Source organism: Pelodiscus sinensis, chromosome 5 (assembly GCF_052426305.1).
Source record: "Pelodiscus sinensis isolate ZL-2025 chromosome 5, ASM5242630v1, whole genome shotgun sequence".
NCBI lineage: Eukaryota > Metazoa > Chordata > Testudines > Trionychidae > Pelodiscus > Pelodiscus sinensis.
The window spans coordinates 24886286-24909332 of NC_143056.1; the positions used below are offsets into that span (position 1 = coordinate 24886286).

The 23047-nt window shown below is 44.4% G+C and overlaps 2 protein-coding genes across 6 annotated transcripts in view; one reads left to right on the forward strand and one right to left on the reverse strand.

Annotated features, from left to right (window-relative positions):
* CCNK (cyclin K) overlaps positions 1 to 13280 on the reverse strand; it is a 31623-nt gene extending 18343 nt beyond the window's left edge. The window contains exons 1-7 of one of the 3 annotated variants that reach the window (XM_006123765.5): positions 13118 to 13280; positions 9301 to 9558; positions 7802 to 7883; positions 6860 to 6991; positions 5174 to 5279; positions 4501 to 4558; positions 591 to 760 (exon numbers count right to left, since the gene is read on the reverse strand). In XM_006123765.5, the coding sequence (XP_006123827.1) occupies positions 591 to 760; positions 4501 to 4558; positions 5174 to 5279; positions 6860 to 6991; positions 7802 to 7883; positions 9301 to 9497 (745 nt within the window). In that variant the 5' untranslated portion in view covers positions 9498 to 9558; positions 13118 to 13280. Of the gene's footprint in view, positions 1 to 590; positions 761 to 4500; positions 4559 to 5173; positions 5280 to 6859; positions 6992 to 7801; positions 7889 to 9300; positions 9559 to 13046; positions 13066 to 13117 lie in introns of those variants that run through there. The other 2 variants (XM_006123766.5, XM_006123767.5) reach the window with 2 other exon arrangements.
* Positions 13281 to 13606: 326 nt separating this feature from the next.
* Positions 13607 to 23047, forward strand: part of SETD3 (SET domain containing 3, actin N3(tau)-histidine methyltransferase) — a 73647-nt gene continuing 64206 nt past the window's right edge. For 2 of the 3 annotated variants that reach the window (XM_075926603.2, XM_075926602.2), the window contains exon 1: positions 13607 to 13766. The gene's annotated coding sequence lies outside the window, so the exon portion shown is untranslated. Of the gene's footprint in view, positions 13767 to 14666; positions 14691 to 23047 lie in introns of those variants that run through there. The other variant, XM_006123762.5, reaches the window with a different exon arrangement.

Below are 23047 nucleotides of genomic sequence, written 5' to 3' on the forward strand. Positions count from 1 at the left end.
AATGGATTTTCTATCAATTAGCGGATAAGTGGGGCAGCTGCAGCCAGCTTACCTCCTGGCCCAGGGAGCTAACCCCACTGCAGCTCTGCCTTTTAAATGTGTTAAGAGCCATTTAAAAGGCTAAAACACAGCAAGAGAGACCAAGTGTGAGCTGGTTGGGAAGCAATGTAAACTAAGGGGGAAATGCCTCAGGGAAAAAGCCATCTGCTTCCAGGAGTTACCTGAAGTAAGAGCCACCTGAAGCCATCGCCCCCACCTCAACATCAGAACCCGCCCCCACAGTGGGAGCCCTCACCGCTCCCCCACACCCTAACCTCTGCTCCAGCCTGGAGCTCGGTCTCACACTCTGAACCCCTTATTTATTTTCCCACCCCAGAGCCTGTAGTCCCAGACAGAGTCCTCAACTCTTTGCCCCAGCCCAGTGAAAACAAGCGAGTTAATGAGAGGCGGGGAGATGGGTGCTAGGTGGGACATTCGAGCAAGGGGCAAGGCAAGGGTGTTTGGTGTCCTACAATCAAAAAATTGGCAACCTTAATCCAGACCTCAAATTAAAAAAAATATATATGTAAGTGTCAAAGTATTTCTCGTACCTTCTAGAACATCAACAGGTACATCTTGAACAAACTGCTCCCACCATCTTCTATACATTGGCTTTGATGTCCACTCTTGAATTTCAAACTTGCACAAACGGCCTGCCAGATACATAACTGCAACAGCTATGATCTCCGGTTCCCACTGCAGAGACAATGTAGTGCAGAGACTAGAAAACCAAAAGAACAGTTATTTTAGACAACCTAGATAGAGCACCACAAACCTAAATACATATACATAATCACCATCGACAATAAAAATGATGCAAGCCAAATGGTATTCAATCACACCTATGCCAGGCACCTTTCTACAACGTACATCAGCATCCATTTAAACCAATGATCTCCATTTGGATTGTACAGGTGTTCAGACTGAGAATTTGGCCTAAATTCTAATTTTGTATACCAAAAATTAAGCACAGGAAAAGTGAGCAATTTTGAGGAGCAGATGGTGAAACAGAAAGGAAAGAATACATCCTGACTTTCAGAGATCCCAGATTGAATATGAAGGATGGCAATCAAGACATTTTTCTCTTGTAAATTCAGAAAAATTGATCAAGTGCTCTCTCAACACTATATTTAGAAATCAGAAAAATTCCCTTGAAAAAAATCAAGGCCAATTTGCTTTGAACATCTAAATTTAAACACTATACAGGCAGTCCCCGGGTTACGTACGAGATAGGGACTGTAGGTTTGTTCTTAAGTTGAATCTGTTTGTAAGTCGGAACTGGTGTCCAGATTCAGCCGCTGCTGAAACTGACCAGCGGCTGACAACAGGAAGCCCGAGGCAGAGCAACTCTGCCTCGGGCTTCCTGTAGTCAGCGCTGGTCAGTTTCAGCAGCGGCTGACTTGGGGACGCCTTGGGCAGAGCAGATGGGGTGCTGCTGGGTTGGTCCAGTAGCATCCAGAGCGGCGCTGCGGGACCAACTGGCAGCGCCCCAGCTGCTCTACCACAGGCGTCCGGAGAAAAGCCTCGACTGCTTGGGAAAAGCCTCGACTGACTAGCTGCGCCCCCTCCCCACCCCAGTAGACCAGGGAGACATGGGCGGGGGACCGAGACGCACCGCGGTCCCACCGCCCGGGTCCTCCGCGGCTTTGCTCTGCGTCTCCCTGGTCTGCTGGAGACCAGCAGACCAGGGAGATGGGCAGCAAAGCCGCAGAACACGCCGGCAGCGGGACAGCCGTGGCGCGTCTGGGCTGTCCGCTGCCCGCGTGCTCCCTGGCTTTGCTCCCCGTCTCCCTGGTCTGGGGAGATGTGGAGCAAAGCTGCGGAGCACGCAGGCAGTGGACAGCCCAGACGCGCCGCGGCTGGCCCGCTGCCGGCGTCCTCTGAGGCTTTGCTTCCTGTCTCCCTGGTCTGCTAGTCTCCAGCAGACCAGGGAGACAGGCAGCAAACCCCGTTCGTAACTGCGGATCCGACACAAGTCGGATCCGTGTAACTCGGGGACTGCCTGTAGTTAGAAATTGGAGAATAGTTACACAATTATGTTCATGCACCAAGACATAGCCTAGCTCATTCTCTCTCATTTGCTGGCTCTACAAAGCTAACAGAAGTATATAGTACAATAAATTTATTTAAGCCTCTAAGGCAGGGGTCAGCAACCTTTCAGTAGTGGCATGCCAAGATTTAACTTAGTTCTATTTATGGGTCAGCATGTCAGTAACACTTTTTAAAGTCAATAGTCTTATTTACAGCCTCTTCATTAATAAATAAATAAAGATGCAGATTTTACCATTTATTATGATCCTTGGACTTGCCGAGTTCTCTGATCTCGGGCTCACTGTTTGATACTTTAAGCAGCACATAAGCTTCCAAGTCAGGGTTCAGAAACCTATGGCACGTCCAAGCAGCCACCCAAGCAGCCACCCCACAATGCGGCCATGGATCTGTCCCCATCTCCAACCCACCCAGCCATGGCTTCAACCCTCCTGGCAGCAACCTGCCTGGCCGTAGCTTCAACATGCCCCAGCAGCAACCCATTCACCCGCTGTGTGTTTTAGGTCTGAAATGCTGGCAGCAGCCACCCCACAATGCGGCTTCAGCCGCAGCGGCAGCCATCCCCTAATGTGGCCCTGGCCTCCGGAGTGACCATCTGAGCAGACACCCCCCTCTGTGGTCCCAGGTTATCACCAATCCAGTCAGCTGGAGCAGCCAAGATACTCACCAAGTGAGTGCTGCTGAGGAGGTGAGCAGGCTTAGATTAGTATTTTGTGTGTGTGGCCGCATAGGCACACTCTTTAAGGGAACACTGGTGCAGGCTCCCGGCTGCACAAGGAACGAGGGGTGGGGCTGAGCTCCTGCTTCACGTGCCAATGGAAATCAGCTCATGTGCCACTAGTGGCACGCACGCCATAAGTTGCCAATGTAGTAAGTTGAGGGTCAGTAACATGGAGTCAGCAGGCCTAAATAGAGGCCTGTAACATGAAAACAGCAACAGGCCTTGCAATCTAGCGAGCAAGACTTTGGTTCAGTAACACAGGAGCCAAGAAAGAAGCCCTATTGATAATTGTGTGATTGTGTAAATTAGGTCAAGCATGGAAGGACACAGGGAGGCACTGGGTACAGACTGTAAGCCAAAGGGGAGTAATGGAACATCTTAATAAACGTCTTGGTACAAAAACTCCCTAAAAACTAATGCACATACTGACCTAGGTTCAGGACCAGGTCAGAATTGACAGCATGAAGGACAGTAAGTAAGCCCCCCTTCCATAAGGTGAGCGGTGGTAACTAGGCAACAAAGGGTGGTAACCTGGTACGTAAAGAAATGATGTAAGTTGTTTGTACCTGTCATAAAAGGACACCAGAGGGTGCTCTCCGGCCGACCTTGTGGGGGGCGCACCAGGCGCCTGAACGGCAGGTGTCATTGCCTAACCTTACAGAATGCACAGTAGCTTAACTTTGACTAACTGCTGTTAATATCTGTTATATGGCAATAGGCCTGCCCGGTGTTGGTACCTTGTCAACGCGGGCCATAGTGTGCCCAGTGGTGTAACATTGTACTGATCTCTGTTACCAACTGATAGAGCTTCGCATTTGACAATAAACCTGCTCGACTGATTTCAAACCTTGCCTGCATCTGTCGTTTCCGGGGCCTCTCAGAGATCTTCTGTGTTGACCCAAGTGCACGGGGGTCTAACACTCTAGATAAAGGGAGTATTGATTGTTACGCACGCAGCCGAAAGTTTATCACCAATGGAGTAGAGGTCCTGTCAGGAACGCGCCAGGACAACCCTGACCAGACGACACTGACAGTCCAGACCACCGAAGGTACCGAGGTACGAAAACACCGAGGTACAACAGCCAACCCCTGCTCTAAGGTTTGCAGAAATGACTCAATGGGCATACGACCACATCTATTAAGAAGGAGCTATTTTTTACATAATCATCTTTCATAATTAAATTCAGTTCAGCTACAGCTGATTTAAAGGTAAAATTGACTATTTTGCTTATTTCTTTCCCCAAGTGTTGTCTGTTGTGATAAACACTGCTTACTGCACTGCACTACAAAGAATATAAAATATGTTGCACAGACTACATTTCTGGACTGACCGCTTTCCAGGCCAAGACATTTTGGGGAGAGGTGGGGGAGAGTCTGGGGTTTGGCTATTTCCTTTCTGGCCTCAGTTGGACTGTATGAGCTGGAAGGAAAGTCTGAGCTTTCCCCTAAAGTTCCTGATCTAAGTCTTATCCTGGAATAAGAGGAATCCTCTTTCAGTTAAAAACCTGGGAGTGAGGGCAGAAGGAGGATGGTCAAACGCATGACCCACGGACAAACATGAGCAGTCTTTGGAATGTGCACAAAGAGAGATAAATACTTAGGCTGTATTATTGGAGAAAGAGGTAAGAATCCAAAATAAACTAAGTGTCGCTAACTAGTTGAAATATTTAAAAGACTGGAAACATTTTTACCTGTCATTAACAAAAGTCCATGCCATTTGAACCAGTTTTTGAATTTTGTTTTTATCACCTGAAAGAGAGAAACAAAAAAAGTTTACTTAACTAAAAAGCTCAAAATATTTAGTTTTATAAACTATTATAAAAGGAAAGACTCCTTTAGAAAAATGATATGGAATATTATAATATTTTCTGGTATATGAGCTCTAACTGATGTGTTATGGCTGTAAACCTTTTGACATTTTAATATGCTCCAAGTTCCCCAAAACATTTACCTTTTGCACTGAATTTTTGGGGTTTTGAAAAAACTGTAGGGGGGGCCCATACACAAAAGTATCAAGTAAGTTTCTAAGTTATACCTGGCCATGAAAAGAAAACCCTTAACCCATTAGCATGTAAATCATTTGAATCCAAAGTGATAACCTAAGAAAAGTAACATGATCTCGTTAACAACTTAAAATAAAGGTTTGAATTCAGGCCTGAAAACTAAGATTACCTAAATTATATTACTTCTCACTTTGTGAACTCGGGAGTCACAACCTCTGTGCCAGTTTCCTTCTGGGAAATATGGTTAATACTTCTCTTGAATGATTGGTGTGTACATTAAAATTTTTTAAAGAAGTACCGATTAAGCGTGCTATTTAAGAACTGTTGAATACTGTTCAGCAATACAACTTTTTATATTTACCTTTGAGTTGTTTGGCATACTTGAGAAGAAACTGATACGGATGTTCCACTTGTAAATCAAACTTTATTGTCTGTAATAAGATTCTCTCCAGGACCATGACTTCCTCCTAGACAATATGACAAACCAACCACAATTCCCTCTTTTATTCACAAACATTTGAAACGTGACCTTATTTCCAGTTGAATTTGTTTAGCTACAGCTTCCCACCACTGGACATTATTATGCCTTTGTCTGCTACATTATCTTTTTCCATGCAGGTATTTATAAAATTGATTAAGTCACCCTTATAGCTTTTTTCAGTTATTCCCTACTACTCATGCCCCTGATCTTCAATAGGCTGAATCATCTACAGTAAATTTTATCATTCTGCGATTTAATTGACCCAAATGAATTATTACTGAGACTAACTATGCTTCAATCTATTAGTGTCTCTTAAATATTCTTAAACTTTTAGGGTTATTTACCAAATATTTACTTCAGTGGATGAAGCAACTGAATTTCTCTCTCACCCCTATTCTTGCACCTCATTACCTAATACATCTACATCAGATTAAACTCCATTTGGAGTGAGCTGCTCTACATCTGGGATGGCATATGACAAGAGATACACTTTGGCTATGATGAAAAGTGACTAGCAATTTTAGGTACAGCAGTTATTGCATAGCCATGTTGATGCTTTAAAGGAGCATGCTTTACAGAAAGCACTGAACACTCTGTGGAAAATCGAGCCCCTGTAAGATACCTCAAGATAGGTCCCTCAAAACTGCAGCACCCAAAATCACTAGTCATTTTTGAAAAACCTTGACCTGTGATAATGACAGCTGAGTATTAACTAAGAAAACTGAAGTTATCACAGGAAATGCAATGGCAGAGCTGACTGCTAAATAAACTGTGAAAGATAGGCAGCACTGCTCAGTAGGGATGTAAGTGACTAGTCAACTAGTGATGCGACTAGTTGCTTCCCCCCCTTGCCGCTTCTATCAGGCAGACCCATGGGTTGCGCATCATCGGACTAATCGAATAGTAGATGGAAATCCCATAAAGTATTCAATTAATCTAAATTTAACATTCCTATTGCTCAGGAAAGTAAAACCACCAACAGCACAGTGAGAGACTGAAAACCCCCACTCTCACCCCTACTGTCTTCCATATTAAATTTTAGCTTTATTTATTTAACTTGAAGAATGAAGATGACAGTGCCCTTTCAAATGAGAATCCAACTTTCTTCCTATCTCCAAAGAGAAATAAAGCCTAGAAATATGTAGTACAGTTTAGGGATGTGACAGATTAGCTGACTATCCAATAAGCAAATGCTCATTGGCTAGTCAACAAGTTTGTCGACTAGTTGCTCCCCGCCCCTTTGCTGCCTGTATCAGAAAGAGGCAGCAAGGGTCGGGGGAGAAAGAAGAGGGTACTTCAAAGCAGCAGTGCAGTATGGAGCCCAGGGTCAGCAGGAGACTCCCCAGGTGATCCTGGGCTCCATGTGGTGCTTTCACCCTTAAAGTGTAGCAATAGCCCTAGAGATGTTTCTACACTTCAAAGGCAGACACACCCTATGACTAGTTGATGCAAAATGCATCAACTATTCGATTAGTCAATTACCCGCAATTTAACATCCCTAGTACAATTATTAACTCTATTAAAAAGCTAAATAAAAGAATCATAAGCATGAATATGTTATTTTACCTTTGGATCATCACCAAACTGTCCAAACTGCACATCATTTAGTAAGCTACGGGCTGTTTTGATTATATCTTTACATTTTTTGGGAGTTTCTTCAACTTTTCCTGCCAGGAAGAGACAGCAGGCTCCAGTCACCTAACAAAGAAAATTCTGTCAGTCAGTCTACATTGACAATGCTGCATCTACATATTAAAAATTATGCTTTAAGTGTTAGTTTCAACAACCAGGTTATGAGAGTCTGTTTCTCAGAGAACAATTAATAGAAGCTCATGCAATGATTACACACATAATTTAGCTTTTCCATTTTCAAAGTAAATACAGTACAGCCTTCTGGAAGACAGCCCATTAACTAGCATTTTATTTATAAACAAATACAACCAGAGGTTTTTAACTTGGCATAAAAACAATGCCTCACACAAAGGGGTTTAAAATTATGCACGTAGTTTCTTTGATGACTTAATGAACTGTGATTTGCAGGTTAGTTTAACTTTCTTGGGAATGACATTGTTGTAACAAAATTGTAACAGCAATTCCTACTTACTCTAGAAAACATTTGGAGCCTTTATATTGAAAATAAAACTTTTAATGTTCATTACATGGAGACTAGCAGAACAAACATGTAATACTTGTGGCTAAAGCATGCCTTATTTCTACATGAAACTGTAATTATACATGAAACTGTAACTTGTAATATTTTAATTATCTGGTTTCTGACATACTTCTGTAATTCTGAAAGCATAATAATGTTAACAGAAAGCTTAATCATTTAAAGAAACAATACGTATTAACTATAATATTTTTGGGAAGACATTTCAGATAATAATTCATAAATATGAGGCTTTATTTAATAAATGAGGCATTCAACATTCCTAAGCTGGCACAATTTTAAATATTCCATACTTAAAGCAACCATGGAATTAAGAAGTCAGTGCTGTAAATACTTACATATCTTGGAAACTGTTTAAAAGAATGAAACATATAAAACCGATGAAAATAAATTATTCCAGTTGCCAAAGTGTCATAGTGTCTACGCTACACAATAAGGATTTAAACAGTATAATACAAGTTCAAAACATACAATACACAAGCAGAATCAGAGAAAAAGCCTATTTTGAACAAATAAGTGGAGTGATTTTCTAATATCTGATATTTATTTTTAAAGTTTTGAAAGCAAATGTAATGTTTTACCAACCCTCCCCCCAAAAAACAAACAACGAAACAAAAACAAACACCACAAGCTGTCTGCTCTGACCAGTAGATATCTAGAATAGTGTAAAAGGCCTGGCTACAGAATCAAGGTCAAGTTCATCCTGGTACAGAGGGTTCCTAACAAAAAGTCACTTGCATAGCTTAAGCTCCATACCAAGCTTGGAAAAGCCAGCAATAGCGGCAGGCCTTGGGAGGAGCCTTGGAATGTAATGACTGCAACAACCAAGCAAATAATGGAGGTACTGAGACCACTGTTTCAACTCAGCCTGGGAGTACAGCCAAGAGAAAGGCTTTCCCTTCCCCTGTGGCTGACAGGTGGATTTTGCCTCCCGTTAACTCTCCACTAACATGTGATTAAGGGCTGATGTAGCTGCTAATTAGAGCTAATTAGAAAAAGGATTATTGGTATACAATACAAAAGTGGAAAGTAATTCCATGTAGAGGGAATAGTTAGGAGAGAAAATTTGGACAAAATGCACAAGAAAAAATATAAACTGAATCACATGCCTAAACAGAGCCTTGAAGGAAAAGACCCAAAGCTTTTAATTTCAACCACCATATGACTGACAGGCCACTTTTTCTCCTTTATGTTGTCATTTTATCAGTTAAGATACAGGATGAACGTTTCTGGTCCAGCATTCTCTTGTCCACCAACATCTGTGGTCCGGCATGAATTTAGCTAGCCAGATGTCCATTTATCATGGGTGTGACCAAGTTTCCCATGGTCCCATAAAATTTGTTTACAGCCACCAGTCCTGGCTCTCAGTGTTCTGTGCAGTTGTTTAGCTTTAATTTACCCCTGTCTTCTTAGAGCCCAGTAAGCATTGTAAGTGTTGGTAATGGAAATCCCATTGACTATTTGATTAGTTAATCTAAATTTAACATCCCTATGGTAAACCTCACCCTTAATGGTTAACCAGTTAATTATTCATGGCCCTCGTCAGGTCCCTACGGTGCCAGATTAGAGAGGTTCAAGCTGTATTTGATTAGCGAGGTTCAACCTGTATTTCATTTGGTGCGTAAACTAGGACTTAATTAACAGAAGAAAATGTTCAAGTAGAACATTAAACATCAAAAATATTTAATTTAAAAATTTTAGTGATGCTTTGGAAATAAGACTACACTTTGCAAATTAATCAAACAAACAAACAATAACCCTCTTTGTATACTTTTTTGAGACTTTCTAATTGATAATGCTACAAGCATATGCTAAAAATATCAACTCAAAAGGATACAGTCCTAGACGTGTTCCTACATCAAATATGAATCTGGCTCCTTCTCGGCGGTATCGTGCCTCAGTAGCTGGATCAAGTCCTTCTAACTGTGATGGTGTATGTGCCAGATCTTTTTTATCCCAGTACCAACATGGTTTTGTGTGGTCCAGGTTTGCCAAATTTACAGAAGGGCTGGAATTTTCTTTATTCTCCTTCATTTATTGAAGTACAATCGTTCCTGCTTGATACGTTTTCAGACAATGGATTTTCAGACAGCAGCTTCAAAATAATAAAAAAAAATAATCAGAAAAAACTGCAATAAACCATCATTTTTCATCCTGAGATAAGTGATATTTTCACTATGCATACATACGCTAGACAAGTCACAAGGCAGAATGAAAAGATACCCGAAAGAAGGGAAACCATTTTAAATTGTTAATTAATTGCTACATAAAGACGATGCAAAAAGTTTATTTGGTAAGATATTTCATTTGTGAGAAGTTCAGGTTTCATATACACTGTATTTCCCTAGCCTGCAGGCAAATGGAAAATTAAAAGAATGTATAAATACAAAATTAGCAAAACTTGGGCAAGTAAGTTACTGTACAATATTTGCTCACTTGAGCTAGGGCAGGAATGGGCAATAATTTTTGAAGGGGGGGGCACTTCAAAAAATGTTTAAGTGGTTGTGGGCCAAAGGGGGTGGGGCCTCGGGCAGATGCAGCAGTGCCTTTAAATAGAAGCAGTTGAAAGGGCTCAGAGGTCCCAGCCCCACCCCTAACGCATTGCCTGGTAGCCACAGGAAAGGCACAAGCCCTTTAAATAGAAGCAGTTGAAAGGGCACCTCCAGTTCCCAGACAATGCATCATGGGGCAGGGCCAGGAACTGCCACATGGCCAGATAAAAGGGCTAGGCAGGACAGATTTGGCCTGCTAACAGTCTCTCACCCAGCCCTGATCTAGTGTGTATGCCATGACAGCTTGGCCAGGTTTGCAATCTAGGGGTCCAACTGGATTCCTAGATGCCACAGGAAGATCAGATAACTGATCTGGTGGTTGCTGCTTTCTAATCATTTTCACATATGGATCTTGCCTCATTTACATTTTTGTCATCTCAAAGTTAAGATTACTAAAATGCACTCCATATGGGACCATGTCTTAAAACCACCAACAAACAAGATATTGTGCAGAATGTGGTAGCACACTGAGAAAGCAAGGTATGTTCCTACAAGCAAATTAAATCAGTGCTTCAGTTTCCAATGGATTCCTGTGAATTTCTAGGTAAATTAGAGGGTTAGCAGAAGCTCCCTCCTCCATGAACTTTCTGTCAAATTACAGATACTGTGCCTTCATTGTTCTTGATTCACCTCTCTTTTACAGTGTCTCCAGGCACCAATTATGATTACTCTGCAGACCCAGCTGAGTTTGGCCATCTATATGTATTCATTGCAACCTATTTCTCTCTCCGCAGGAATGCAGCAATCAGAGAAAAATGTTAAAACAAGAACAGGCCTACATGCATAAAGGTCTTACAAACGTAAGACTTACTTCTCAGTCTCAGGGAATCAAGTGAGCATATCTCCAGACTGTTTGTTTTTTCCTAAATGTCAGTGTCTTTTCAAAACCAGCCCAGTCCAGTCACTTGCTGGTGCTGGGTCAGAGTCATGACCCCTCTTCCCCATACAGACAACCCTGTGCATCAAGACACTCTCCCTTCCAATACCCAGACTCTCCTCTGCCAAGCCTTAGCTTCTACATTTGGAGTCCCCCCACACTGAGTACTACCTTATGTAGTCAGACTCCCGTGCCAAGCCCCACTGCCTCCGGTATCTGGACTGTGGGTATTCCTGTATCCAGACTACCCCGTGCAACCCCTTCACTTGAACTCTCAGTCCAATGAACCCCACTTCCTATGCATATGAACCACCCCACAAGCCTCTTGCACCCAGACCAGGTCTGCAACCAGCTGCACCTGGACTCCCACCGTACCAATCCACACTCTCCCAATATCTGGACACCTCTGCTAAATTTCCAACACCCAGAATCCGCTTCTTAGCCCCAATCATCTTCATCTGGATCCCCTTGCAAAGTTCCTATGCCCCTGCAACTGGACTAGGGATGTTAAATATCGGTTAGTTGAACAGTCTATTAAATTCATGAATTCTTATCAGTTACTCAACTAGTCTATAGTCCCCGGAAGTGGGGCCGGGGCAGCAGTGCGGGGACTATAGAAGCCCCAGAGTTGGGACCAAGGCAGCAGTGCAGGAGCACCAGGTGGGAGCTGGTCCATGAGGTGAGCCAGTTTAGAAACCATCTCCCCTCCTGGCCCAGCTGCCTTTCACCCTGCGCTGCTACCTCTGATACAGAGGCAACAGCCCCTGTCCAGGGGATCACTGAGCTCCTGGACGCAGCATGAGCCAAAACTGAGCCGGGATGCCTGCCCACCCAGCTCCTGATACACTTTTAATGCAGAGCCGCAAGAGGGGTAGGTCCCAGACCCAGTGTGAGCCAGGATTGAGCCAGGTTGCTGGCCAGCCTGCTAAAAAATTTACTGGCCGGGTGGCGGGAATGCAAGGGGCCTATAGCATTAACCTATAAACTTTTGCTTATTGGTTAATTGACTACACTATTACAGCCCTACACTGGACCCCACTGTGCATACAGATCTTCTGCATACCTGGACTCCCCCCTCAACTAAGCTGCCTACACCCAAAATCCTCTTTTCCCACACCTGAACCTCTCCACATCAAGCCTCTGCACACTTGGATCCCACTGTTCTGCATCTGCCCTTGCATAGCTGGTGCACCTGATGCAGAGGGCCAGGACGCCAGGGTGTTTTGGGGGCAGAGTTGGACTTTGTGTTTTGTCAAGGTTGGGTGCAGCTTCACCACAGTGTTGTGGGAAAAGGGAGCAGTAGGGTGATCTCCAGCCTCTGTACAGCTACTGGGCTATGTTTTCCACTACCGTGTTGGAGACTCCACATTTATAGACAAAACCTGCAGAATTTTAAAATATTGAGTACAGCATTTTTTTTGTATGGAATTCCCTCCTTTGTTTCAAGAGGTTTCTCATCAAAACCAAAACAGACAAAAGTCGGTAATTGGAATACTTTAAGAACATTAAACTAACAGCTTTATTTTTAAAAGTCTCTTCTTACATCACAAAAACAACAACGACTAGCAGGCACCACGAGCTCATTCCTTACCTCCCCAATACAGCACTTTCACAAACAAGCTAGTTTACAGTGAAACTTTTCTTAGGAAAGATCACACTACCACCTGCCCCACATACAGCAAATACTGATTTAATCCAACGTACGGTCTCGACTAGCCTTTTCCTACGTGTAACGCAGTTAGCAGAGTTGAACCGAAGGACAAATTTTACGTTTTTATGACACCAATCTTCCGGGGGATGGGGGAGAAGGGGCGGGCTACTGCCCAGACTGAAGACTGGAGAAACAACGCGCGAAGGTCGAGTGGCCCGATAGCCATGTTTGGCACCCTATTCTCACACGGACCCTCCCCAGCTCCAGGGCCCTCAAGGACACTCGGCTCTCAACCACTCCGAATCAGCCCCACGGCTACGCCCACCCCCCGCCTCAAATCTCCCGCTGCCTCAGGACCGGGATCTCAATTTACACCTCCCTCTTCAGCCGCCTGGCCACAGCACCCCCCGGCACGATCGCAACCCCTTTTCCTCAGCGTCCCGACCCTCGCTCAGCACCCAGAAGTCCCGTACCACGGCATCCCGCTCCTCGCGCATACCTACCCCAGAGCCCCTCGTCACCTCCGCCCCATCCCACTCTGTACGCGGTCACACTCCCACCGAGAGACACTCACAAATCAAGCGCGCGAACCCCCCGCAGCACTGCGAGGCCACTAACGACAACACCTTCGCTCCCTGCGCGGCGCCATTTTGGGAATCGGACCAAGGCGTTGCGTTCCGTCGCTGCGTTAGCGTCGCGAGGGCACGGCGCCCACGTTCCAGCCGACCAATGAGGATCCTAGCCACAGCGCTAACTTCCACCCTTCCCCATCACACGCGCACTAGAACAGGTTTGCGCGCACCCTACCGTGGCTGTGTCGAGGAAGACCAATCAGGTACTCGAATCGAGAGGATTGTAGGCCTCTTCAACCAATAGGAATCGAAAGTGGTAGGGTGAATTTTCGCCAATCGGGAGTAGCCACGCCCCTTGTCCCTGTTTCCGCCACTCCCAGTGGGTGAGCGACAGGGGCGGCGGGGAAGGGGCGGCCTATGAGATGCCTTGGCTGTGGCAGAGCTGGGGGCGGGCCCTTTGTGTGGGTAAGGCTCAGCCAATGGAGGTAGCGGGGTGGAATCAGTGGGCGGGCCGGGCGTTGGGAGTGTGGGGCTCGGGTTAGCTCGGCCGCCACCTCCCCCTTTCCCGGGCAGCGGACGGTGTCCGGTGAGAGAAACGCGGGCGGCTGCGCGCCGTTTCCAAGAGAAGGAGCCGTCGCGGTCGTGCGGAAGGTAGGGAGCCACCGGCCGTTCCGGCCTCTTCTTTTGGGGGGGGGGGCAGTCCTCTCACGCGCTGGCGGGTTTGGGGCGCTACCCCCTCCCATTATCTGTGTCCCGCAGGGGCCACCCCCAGCAGCTCTCGGTGAACCCATCCGCTCCGCGCCCGCCCAGGCCTCGCCACCCCGTGTCCTCCGGCACAACTCTGACCTCGCTCCACCCCTCAGCGGCCGCCCCCGTCTCTCCTAGTGCTGCTGCGGATGCTGCAGCACTCCCTGGTTTGAAGTGGTTTCCATTATATCCAGGGCTTGCAGTTTGCCTCAGTGGGTCTGAGCCCCTCCACTACAGAAATTGTTCCTGGGCCCCTGCGTGTTATCTTTCCCTCCCTTTAGGGTGCGGGAGCAGCTTCACCGCCTGAACTTTCACCATCCAGTCTCCTATGCTGGGAGCATCCCATTCCTAGCAGCCTGCTCTTCTGGTACTGAAAACCTGCCTCCCACTTGTTATCCTGCTGGCATAAGTCGTGGTCCTTCTTCCCACCCACCCTGCCTTCCTCTTCTTGTCTGTGCCTGACACCCACTTGTAGCTTCTCCCTTCTCATCTTTCCTATTAACATCAGATTTCTCCTGGGGGAGCTGCAATCCTCAGTCCCTCACCCACCACTCCACCCCTTACTCTTATGGGTATCACCACACTTCTCTGTTTCTCATTTTGCTTCTTCTCCTGTGCATCCCACTCACTGTCCTTTTGGTAAAAGAAAACACTCATTTCACTGACTGAGAGAGGGGAGAAGAGAAGGTGGGATGACAGTACTTCATCACATGTACTTCAGCTCTCCCACTTGCTGCTTGTCTATTTTCCACTCACTGTCTTGCCAGGGCAGGAGAGAAAAACATTACACCCCACACCTACCTGCTACTCCCTGTCCTGCAGTTATGTGTGAGTATTTTGTTTTAATCCCTGTGTATATGCTCTCAAGGTATGACATTTTCTTCACTTTTATGAAAACTGGGGGCAGTTACATCAACTTCCTCTTCTTGTTCCTCCCTCCAAAAAGTGATAGCAAGGGTGGAATGAAAGTAAACAAAATGCTTAACTTGACTTCTCCCTGATGTTTTGATGAATGCTTTGATCAGAGTTCACATTTTAAAAAAAAAAGAGTTTAAATCAACTCCCCTTACCTCTTTGCCTTCCATAATTCTCCCATACTTCAATTTTTCTGGATCCAGCTCTGTTTCTGCTGGTATGTGGGAGTCTCTTGCTTCATAGAGAGGTGAGCAGGAGGAGGCTTAGATTCAATTATCAATAATATAACATTGGTTTGTATTGTTTTAAGCACTCCTTTTGTTTTCTCTTCTGCCATCTTTTTTGACTTTTTATGGGGTTTTTGTATTTTATTTTTTTGTGTGTGGCAGAATTAAGCCCAGCAGCTTAAAATACACTGAATGATTTAAGTATCTTTTGAATTGATTGATTTGCAGGGGTATTACATCTTCATGGGCCTGTGTGTTGCAACCTGCTTAAATCAGTACTGAAGCTGCTACTGATATTGATGCCATGGTGAAGCTGTTTCTACAACTTCCTTTCCTGCTCAAAGAGGATTAGTTTAGACTATAAAATACAGGCAGTCCCCAGGTTACATGGATCCGACTTACATCGGATCCCTACTTACAAACGGGGTGAGGCAACCCTGCACTAGCTGCTTCCCCCCAGCAGACCAGGGAGACGCGAAGCTAGAGTCCCCCCCCGCCCCCCCCCCGCCACCCAGCAGACCAGGGAGACGCGGAGCAGCTTTTCTCAGCAGACACCTCAGCTTGAGAATAAAGGACTGAGGGAAGTGAGATGTGGGAGAATAAAACTGAGCTCTGGAGAAATATTTGGCTAGAGTTTCCCCTACAATATGTACCAGTTCCGACTTACATACAAATTCAACTTAAGAACAAACCTACAGTCCCTATCTTGTACGTAACCCGGGGACTGCCTGTACCATTTAAGAAATACAAAGATGAATTCATACCACTATTATCTCTTCCAGAGTAAAATGGCAGACTCTGCTCTTCACAAATATACCATTTTACATGTGAAATAAACACATCTTTCCCCTCTTCTGCTCCCAAGATTATGATGATTAGTCCACATTTCAGAATGATAACTTGACTTAGCCTTCAGTTATTGACAAGGAAAGGGAAGGAGCATTTTTCCTCATTAAGGTCACCTAGTAGAGAAATGTGTATTTTTACAGAGAAGCAGTTTTACTAATGTGTGGTTTTTGTTGTTGTTGTGTTTTTTTTTTTTTTTTTTTAAGAAAAATACTTAAAATTTATTGTGCTATATACTAAATATATTTTAGGGTTTTTTTTAATAAAAACATAATATAAAGAAGCTACTGTAGGTATCTGGATGAATGATGTTTCAGATATTATCCATACATCTGGCTTCCAATTTAAACTAGTCATCCATTCAGCAAACTACAAATACACAAATGATGTGTCTTTAAGGGTGTGTTTTATCAGTCATGTTAGCTTAGTTGCGTTAATGTAACATGACAACTTCAGACATGCTCGCCTGCATTTTAACAGGGCTTTTCAATTGTGTTAATTGGATTCAGCTAACACAATTGAAAAACATACCCTGTTGCCTGTCAAAGCAGAGCCAGAGATAGCTTTAGGATTTCAGCCAAAATGTAAGCATGTAGAATCAAAATACTGGCATATCCAAGTAAAGGTGAACTGAGCTGCAGACTGGATGCAGATCTGAATTTTCCAAATTTCTTTCTAGTCACGAATACTATATTTATGTGAACCAAAAGGAAAAAACATATATTGTCTGTCTGTATATATGAGACGAATGCATCTTTATTGGCAGCACTGTTTAGTATTTGTTTGGTGAAAGAATATGCAATTGGAATTATGAAATATTCCCTACTAGATCCATGGTATAGAATTCACAGAATTGTACATTTAAAACAGATTTTAAACCAATTAAATATTAAGCTTTACACTGTTGCTTATTTAGGCTTGTTCCACTGTTGTTAAAAAAGTGATGTCAAGGAGCCAGATTTAGTTTACACAGGCAGTGTTCATTTTTGCATATAATACATTAAAATTTTCATACATTTATAGTTGTTTAAACTATTCGATCAGGATGTGATTTTACTCTAGTTGAGTTTGAGTTAAGGTTATATCTGTGTTTGGATGATTGAGATGTATATATTGTGGGTAATTGTATTTTGGAAGTGGTAGATAGACTGTGGATAGAAGGTGCATTTTGTATAATGGCAGGTAGGCACTATACAGGCAGTCCCCGGGTTACGTACAAGATAGGGACTGTAGGTTTGTTCTTAAGCTGAATCTGTATGTAAGTCGGAACTGGCGTCAGCCGCTGCTGAAACTGATCAGTTTCAACAGCGGCTGAATCTGGACGCCAGTTCTGACTTACATACGGATTCAGCTTAAGAAACCCAGGCGTCCCCAAGTCAGCTGCTGCTGAAACTGATCAGCGGCTGATTCCAGGAAGCCCGGGGCAGAGCAACTCTGCCTCGGGCTTCCTGTAGTCAGCCCCTGGTCAGTTTCAGCAGCGGCTGACTTGGGAACGCCTGGGGCAGAGCTGCTGGGTTGCTCCAGTAGTGCAGCCGCTCCTTGGCGCTACTGGACCAACCCAGCAGCACCTCAGCTGCTCTGCCCCAGGCGTCCTGATTCAGCCACTGCTGAAACTGACCAGCAGCGGCTGAATCAGGATGCCTGGGGCAGAGCAGCTGGGGTGCTGCCGGGTTGGTACAGTAGCGCCGAGGAGCGGCGCTGCGGGACCAGCCCGGCAGCGCCTCAGCTGCTCTACCCCAGGCGTAGGCAAGAAAAGCCTGGTCGGGTGGGGTAGGGGGGGCACTAGCTGCACCCCCCCCCCCCCAGCAGACCAGGGAGACGCGGGTGGCGGGACTGCCCGCGTCCTCCACGGCTTTGCTCCCCGTCTCCCTGCAGACCAGGGAGATGCAGAGCAAAGCCTTGGAGCACGCCCTCAGCGAGACAGCCCAGGCGCGCCCGGGCTATCCCGCTGCGGGCTTTGCTCCTGTCCCCCTGGTCTGCTGGGGGGGGTCCAGCAAAGCCGCTGGACCCCTCCCCCCAGCAGACCAGGGACACCTGAGCAAAGCCCCCGGCTGGGCGGCTTTGCTCATTTGCCCAGGAGCAAAGCCGCCCAGGCGGGGGCTTTGCTCAGGTGTCCCTGGTCTGTTGGGGAGGGGTCCAGCGGCTTTGCTGGACCCCCCCCCAGCAGACCAGGGAGACCGGGAGAAGCTTTTCTCGCCCTGGAGGACACGTGTGGCGACTCGCCACCCGTGAGCTCCGGGGTGAGAAAAGCGCCGTTCGTAAGTGCGGATCTGACATAAGTCGGATCCGCGTAAGTTGGGGACTGCCTGTATACCAAAACATTGTAATGGCTAATGGTGGCAGGCAACATGATCCAGTGGATTGGGACTTGGGAGTCAGAGACCTTGGTTATATAGCCAGCTGCACTGCTGACCAGCTGCATGAGCTTTGGTAAATCACTTAATTTCATTTTACAGGTGCAGAGACTGAGGCAGAGAGAGGAAATGATACATATCTTCATTTATAAATGATTGAAGAAAAAAGTGTGATGACCCAGCTAGGCGATGCTGTTAGGAAAGACAAACTAAGACAAAAGAGAGAACTTTAAATGTTTAGCCTTTTTGAGCTTGTACATAGTTTGCGGTTAATACCGAATGTGGTGTTTATGTTAAGAACAAAATATTACACGATACTGTGCCACTTGAGAGAAGAATCAACTTTACTTTTCCTTCGCATAAGTTTAACTCCACTCTTGCTGTCCTGTTCTTTGCTTCTCTTCAGCTTGAACTGTTCCCGTGTTCCCATGGCTGTACCTCTTTCGCAGAGTTTATCCACAAGCAGAGTTTCTTAACCTAAACAGCCCTTACTTGTCCGTTAGGCAACTTTGAACTGAATTTGTCCAATAGATGTTCAGTCACTCTCTGTTCATATGATCTAGGTCCTCTGTTGGTAAGCTTTTTTTTTTTTTTTTGCTTCCAGAATCTTTTTGCATCTTTTTAATCAATTCCTTTTTTCAACAGTTATATTTCCTTTCAGTTTTTGTCCTTGATGCTTGTTCTCTGGTAAGTCTGTAGTTTTTCCCTTCTGTCTGTTCATGTCTAGTGTTCTCCCGCCCCCTTTGCCCTGACCTGAAACCTTTCCTGTTCCTTGACAAATGGAAAACAGCTAAAACACAACTTCTTTTATCCTCTCTCTGCCTCCCCCCCAAAAAGCTGGCACATCAATTTAGGAAAAAAACCCAAAACATTATTTTTCCCTAATATTGATTAATGCAGTGTTGTCTTCCTGAGTGGCATCTGGGGATAGCATCTTGTAGAAAATGCCAGTATTGTAGGAATCAAGAGGTATTGCTTTAGACATGGCTGGTTCTCCTCACTCGCCAATGTTTCAAAGAGTTTTGTGGTTTAAAATGTGTGGTAAACTTCTTAAGCCTTGACCAAGATGCTAGATTTGCCAGTATTTCTATCCTATCAATGAATACAATCAGACTTCATTAATCTTAGAATGCCAGATTTCTTTATTAGTGATGTTACTGTGGGCTCTTTGAGGGAAAACTTACGGGTATTTTGTACATAGCAAGTCAGAGTATTGTCAAGACACCTTTCTGCTTCATTACAATTGGCCTATGTTCTGCTAATCAAATACCTTTTGAGGCCCAATTATTGGGAACTATAATTGTCGTATTGAGACGGGATTATTCTGTTTGGTAAAAGCCAGGTAGAAAATTGTGAATTGACTAATTTGTGTCTGAACACATATATAGATCTCCCCTCTTTGTGGCTGATGTTATTTTAAAAAATGCATTTGATTCCAGTAACTTCATTTGCTGATTTCTGAAGGGGGTTGCTTGTAAGAGCATGTCTACGCAATCAATGCATCCAGTGAAGAGGCTCTGTGCTATAGGAAGAGAGCTGTTTGGATAGTAGGTACTGCCTCTTGCAGAGGTGGTTTTGTGTTATCAGTAGAAGCTTTCTTGTCAGCATAGCACTGTCCACACTGGTGCTTATGTCAGTGTAACTTATTTCACTATGGAGGGTCGTTTATTCATACCCCTGAGTGACATAAATTATGCTGCAATAAGTTGTTTTGTAGCTGAAATATTTTAACATACCTGAAAATGGAAATTTGGTGATCTTCAAGGATTGTACAAGGTTTCCCTCTCCGCGCCCCCCCCAACACTTTCAAGGAAGTGAATGTAATACTATGAAAAGCATTAGTTTGATCTTAAGGCTTTTTTTTTCTTTTCAGACCAGGTACAGTGAAAGCAGTAGCAGTGCAATGTTTCTTATATTTGACCAATATCCTCAACCTTATGCTAGTGATGGCAAATCCCCTACTATTATGTGATACAGCTTTTGATAGTCAAAATGGTTTTGAATTTAACTCTGATTCTCTCCTTTACTAGTTAACTTATTAGAGCTACTTGAGTTTTCCAGACCAGGTTTCCAGGTGTTTACATTTTTGTTGTTGTTAAAAATACATTTTAAAGAGTAGTATGTTTAATATCGTTATTTCCATTACATCTAAAAAACTACATTGAACAAAAATACTAAGGTGCAAAGTAAAGTGTTCTCAGGTGTCCAAATCAGTATTGCTCCTGCAACCTTAATTTGGCTCCTGAGGTATGGTACCAGATTTTGAAAGGATCCCTCTGCCTCTGTAACCACAACGTGTCTCAATCCTTATCTACTTTTTTCATTTCCCACTTTCCAGCTCTTGCTCTTTTCCCATTTTTTTTTCCTGGGCAGCCCTCAACACACCCCTGCACTTACTCCTACTCTTCCTCTGCTCTTATCCAGCCCTCTCACTGATTTGTTTACCCCTTCCTCTGCTTTATGCAATCCACCTCACCCCAGCTGCTGCATGCCTCCATTTCTCCACTCTCTCCTTTTGTTCTTTCACCTCTCTTCTGCCCCCCCACTCTGATTTCTACAATCTCTCCACCTTAACTCCTTCCCTCCTCTCTCCCAACTCCTCTGTATTCATTTCACGAACCATATTCCATTTGCTTCTTGCAGCCTGAGCACCAGCAGGAAGGGTATTGTGAACAGAGAAGACTGTTTTGCTACTCTCAGTTCCAACTTCACAGTGGAACCTGGCAGCCATCAGGTGCACAGAAAATCCTTCTCAGTCCCCTTTGTCTTGGGCTGAAGCATGCTCAGTACACACAGTCTTTTGAGAATTTAGCGGTTGATCATATGTAAGTTGAGACATTTCAAAGACTCATCACATGACCAAATGTGGGCAGATTATCATGGGAATGGCAAAAGGCACATCCCTGACACCAGTCCCGATACCAAGAAGTTCTTGCTCCAAAGCTTGGAATTGCTAATTTCTCAATGAAAAGACTTAAGAATTCTTTAAAACATCTTTTGCCACAGTTTTATTCTCTTGAATAATTGAATGGTTTCAGCTGCAACTTTGAAGGAAAATGTAGCATGAGACAGACTCATGACCTAGGAAATTTGCCTTACTGGTAAAAGTTTGGCAAAGTTATAAACAACTTAAAACAGGATCTTATTATGATGCTGGGAAACCTAAGCCATAAGGCTATGTCTAGACTTCCCATTCCTGTGCAAAAAAAATGCAAATGAGGCGAAGAGTGGAATATCGCCATGCCTCATTTGCATAACTAATGAGGCTCCTTTTTCGCTCAAAACCCCCCTCTTGTGCAATAGCCGTTCTTCCTCTTTTTTTCAGGAAGAACGGCTCTTGTGCAAGAGAGGGTTTTTGTGCAAAAGCCTCTTGCACAAAAACGGAGCCCCATTAATTATGCAAATGAGGCACGGCAATATTCCACGCTTTGTCTCATTTGCATATTTTTGCGCAAGAGGGGCAGTCTAGACATAGCCCCCTATGAATATCTGCACCGATTAACCAAATTTTCTGATGTTATTGCATCCCGATTCACTTTGACCTGAAAATAAGTAATCAAACGAGATTGTTCTGAAATAAATTTGCCGGTTTTTATTTGTGTCCCCATACCGTATTGGTATTGTTTCTAGCTTCTCTTGACTGGTAAATTTGTTATGTTTTGGCTAAAAATTTTAGCAGAACTTATACAAATGGAATTCAGCGTATGACACACAAAACTTGGTATTCTAAAAAGTAATTGCAATTGGATTTTATTCAAAAATCAAAACTCAATTTAAATGAAAAAATCCAATTTTTGTTTGTTTTTAAGTAATCTATTTTTATTCATCTTTTTTATATTTTTCCTATGATAAGCAGAATAGTTTCTTGAAAGCTAAACCGGTGGAATTTCTCTCAAAGACTATCTCAACTACCCACTGTATTTTGGAACTGTTTCTAGTTCCACATAACCTAAGTGCAAAGATCCTACCAAATTCACGGGACGTTGTGGTCAATTTTACAGTCATGGGATTTTTAAAATGGTAAATTTCATGATTTCATCTATTTAAATCTGAAATTACACAGTATTGTAATTGTAGGGGTCCTTGTGCAAAAAGAGAAGGCTCCAAAGTTATTGTGATGGGGGGAAGCTGCAGTGTTGTTACCCTTATTTCTATGCTACTGCTGGCTGCCATGCCACCTTCAGAGCTGGGGTGTTGTAGTGCAACGGCTGCTTGCTGGGAGCCCAGCTTTGAAGGCAGAGCCATCACAGCAGCATCACAGAAGTAAGGATAGTAATAGAGAGGTTGCCATCCTTACTTCTGCATTGCTACCTGCAGAGATGGGCTCTTGCTCAGCAGCTATCACACTCTCCAGCCACCCAGCCATTGCCACAGTTACTTTTTGCCACTGCTGGCAGGTGCTATCTTCAGAGTTAAATGTTCAGCCAGCAGCCACTGCTCTCCGGCTGTTCAGTTCTGAAGGTGGTACAGAAGTAAAGGGTGTCACAATCCCTTAAAAACAATCTTGCAACCCCTGCACCTCCTCTTTGGGCCTGGATCCCCAGTTTAAGAAACACTGGTCTTTCTTATGAAATCTTTAGTGTGTTAAAGCACACACAAGAAACAATTTCATGGTCTATGATGCATTTTTCATGGTCATTAATTTTGTAGGTCTATGCTATGGTTGTAAGCGACTAGTCAACTATCTGATAAGCTCATGCTTATCGGATTGTTGACTAGTGACTTGACTAGTTGCTTCCGCCCTCTTTGCTGAGAGAGGCAGCAAAGGTGGGAGCGGAAGCTGGCATAAAAGCAGGTTCCCCCAGTACCGTCTCAGGGGAGGGGGGCAGGAGCGCAGCAGGGA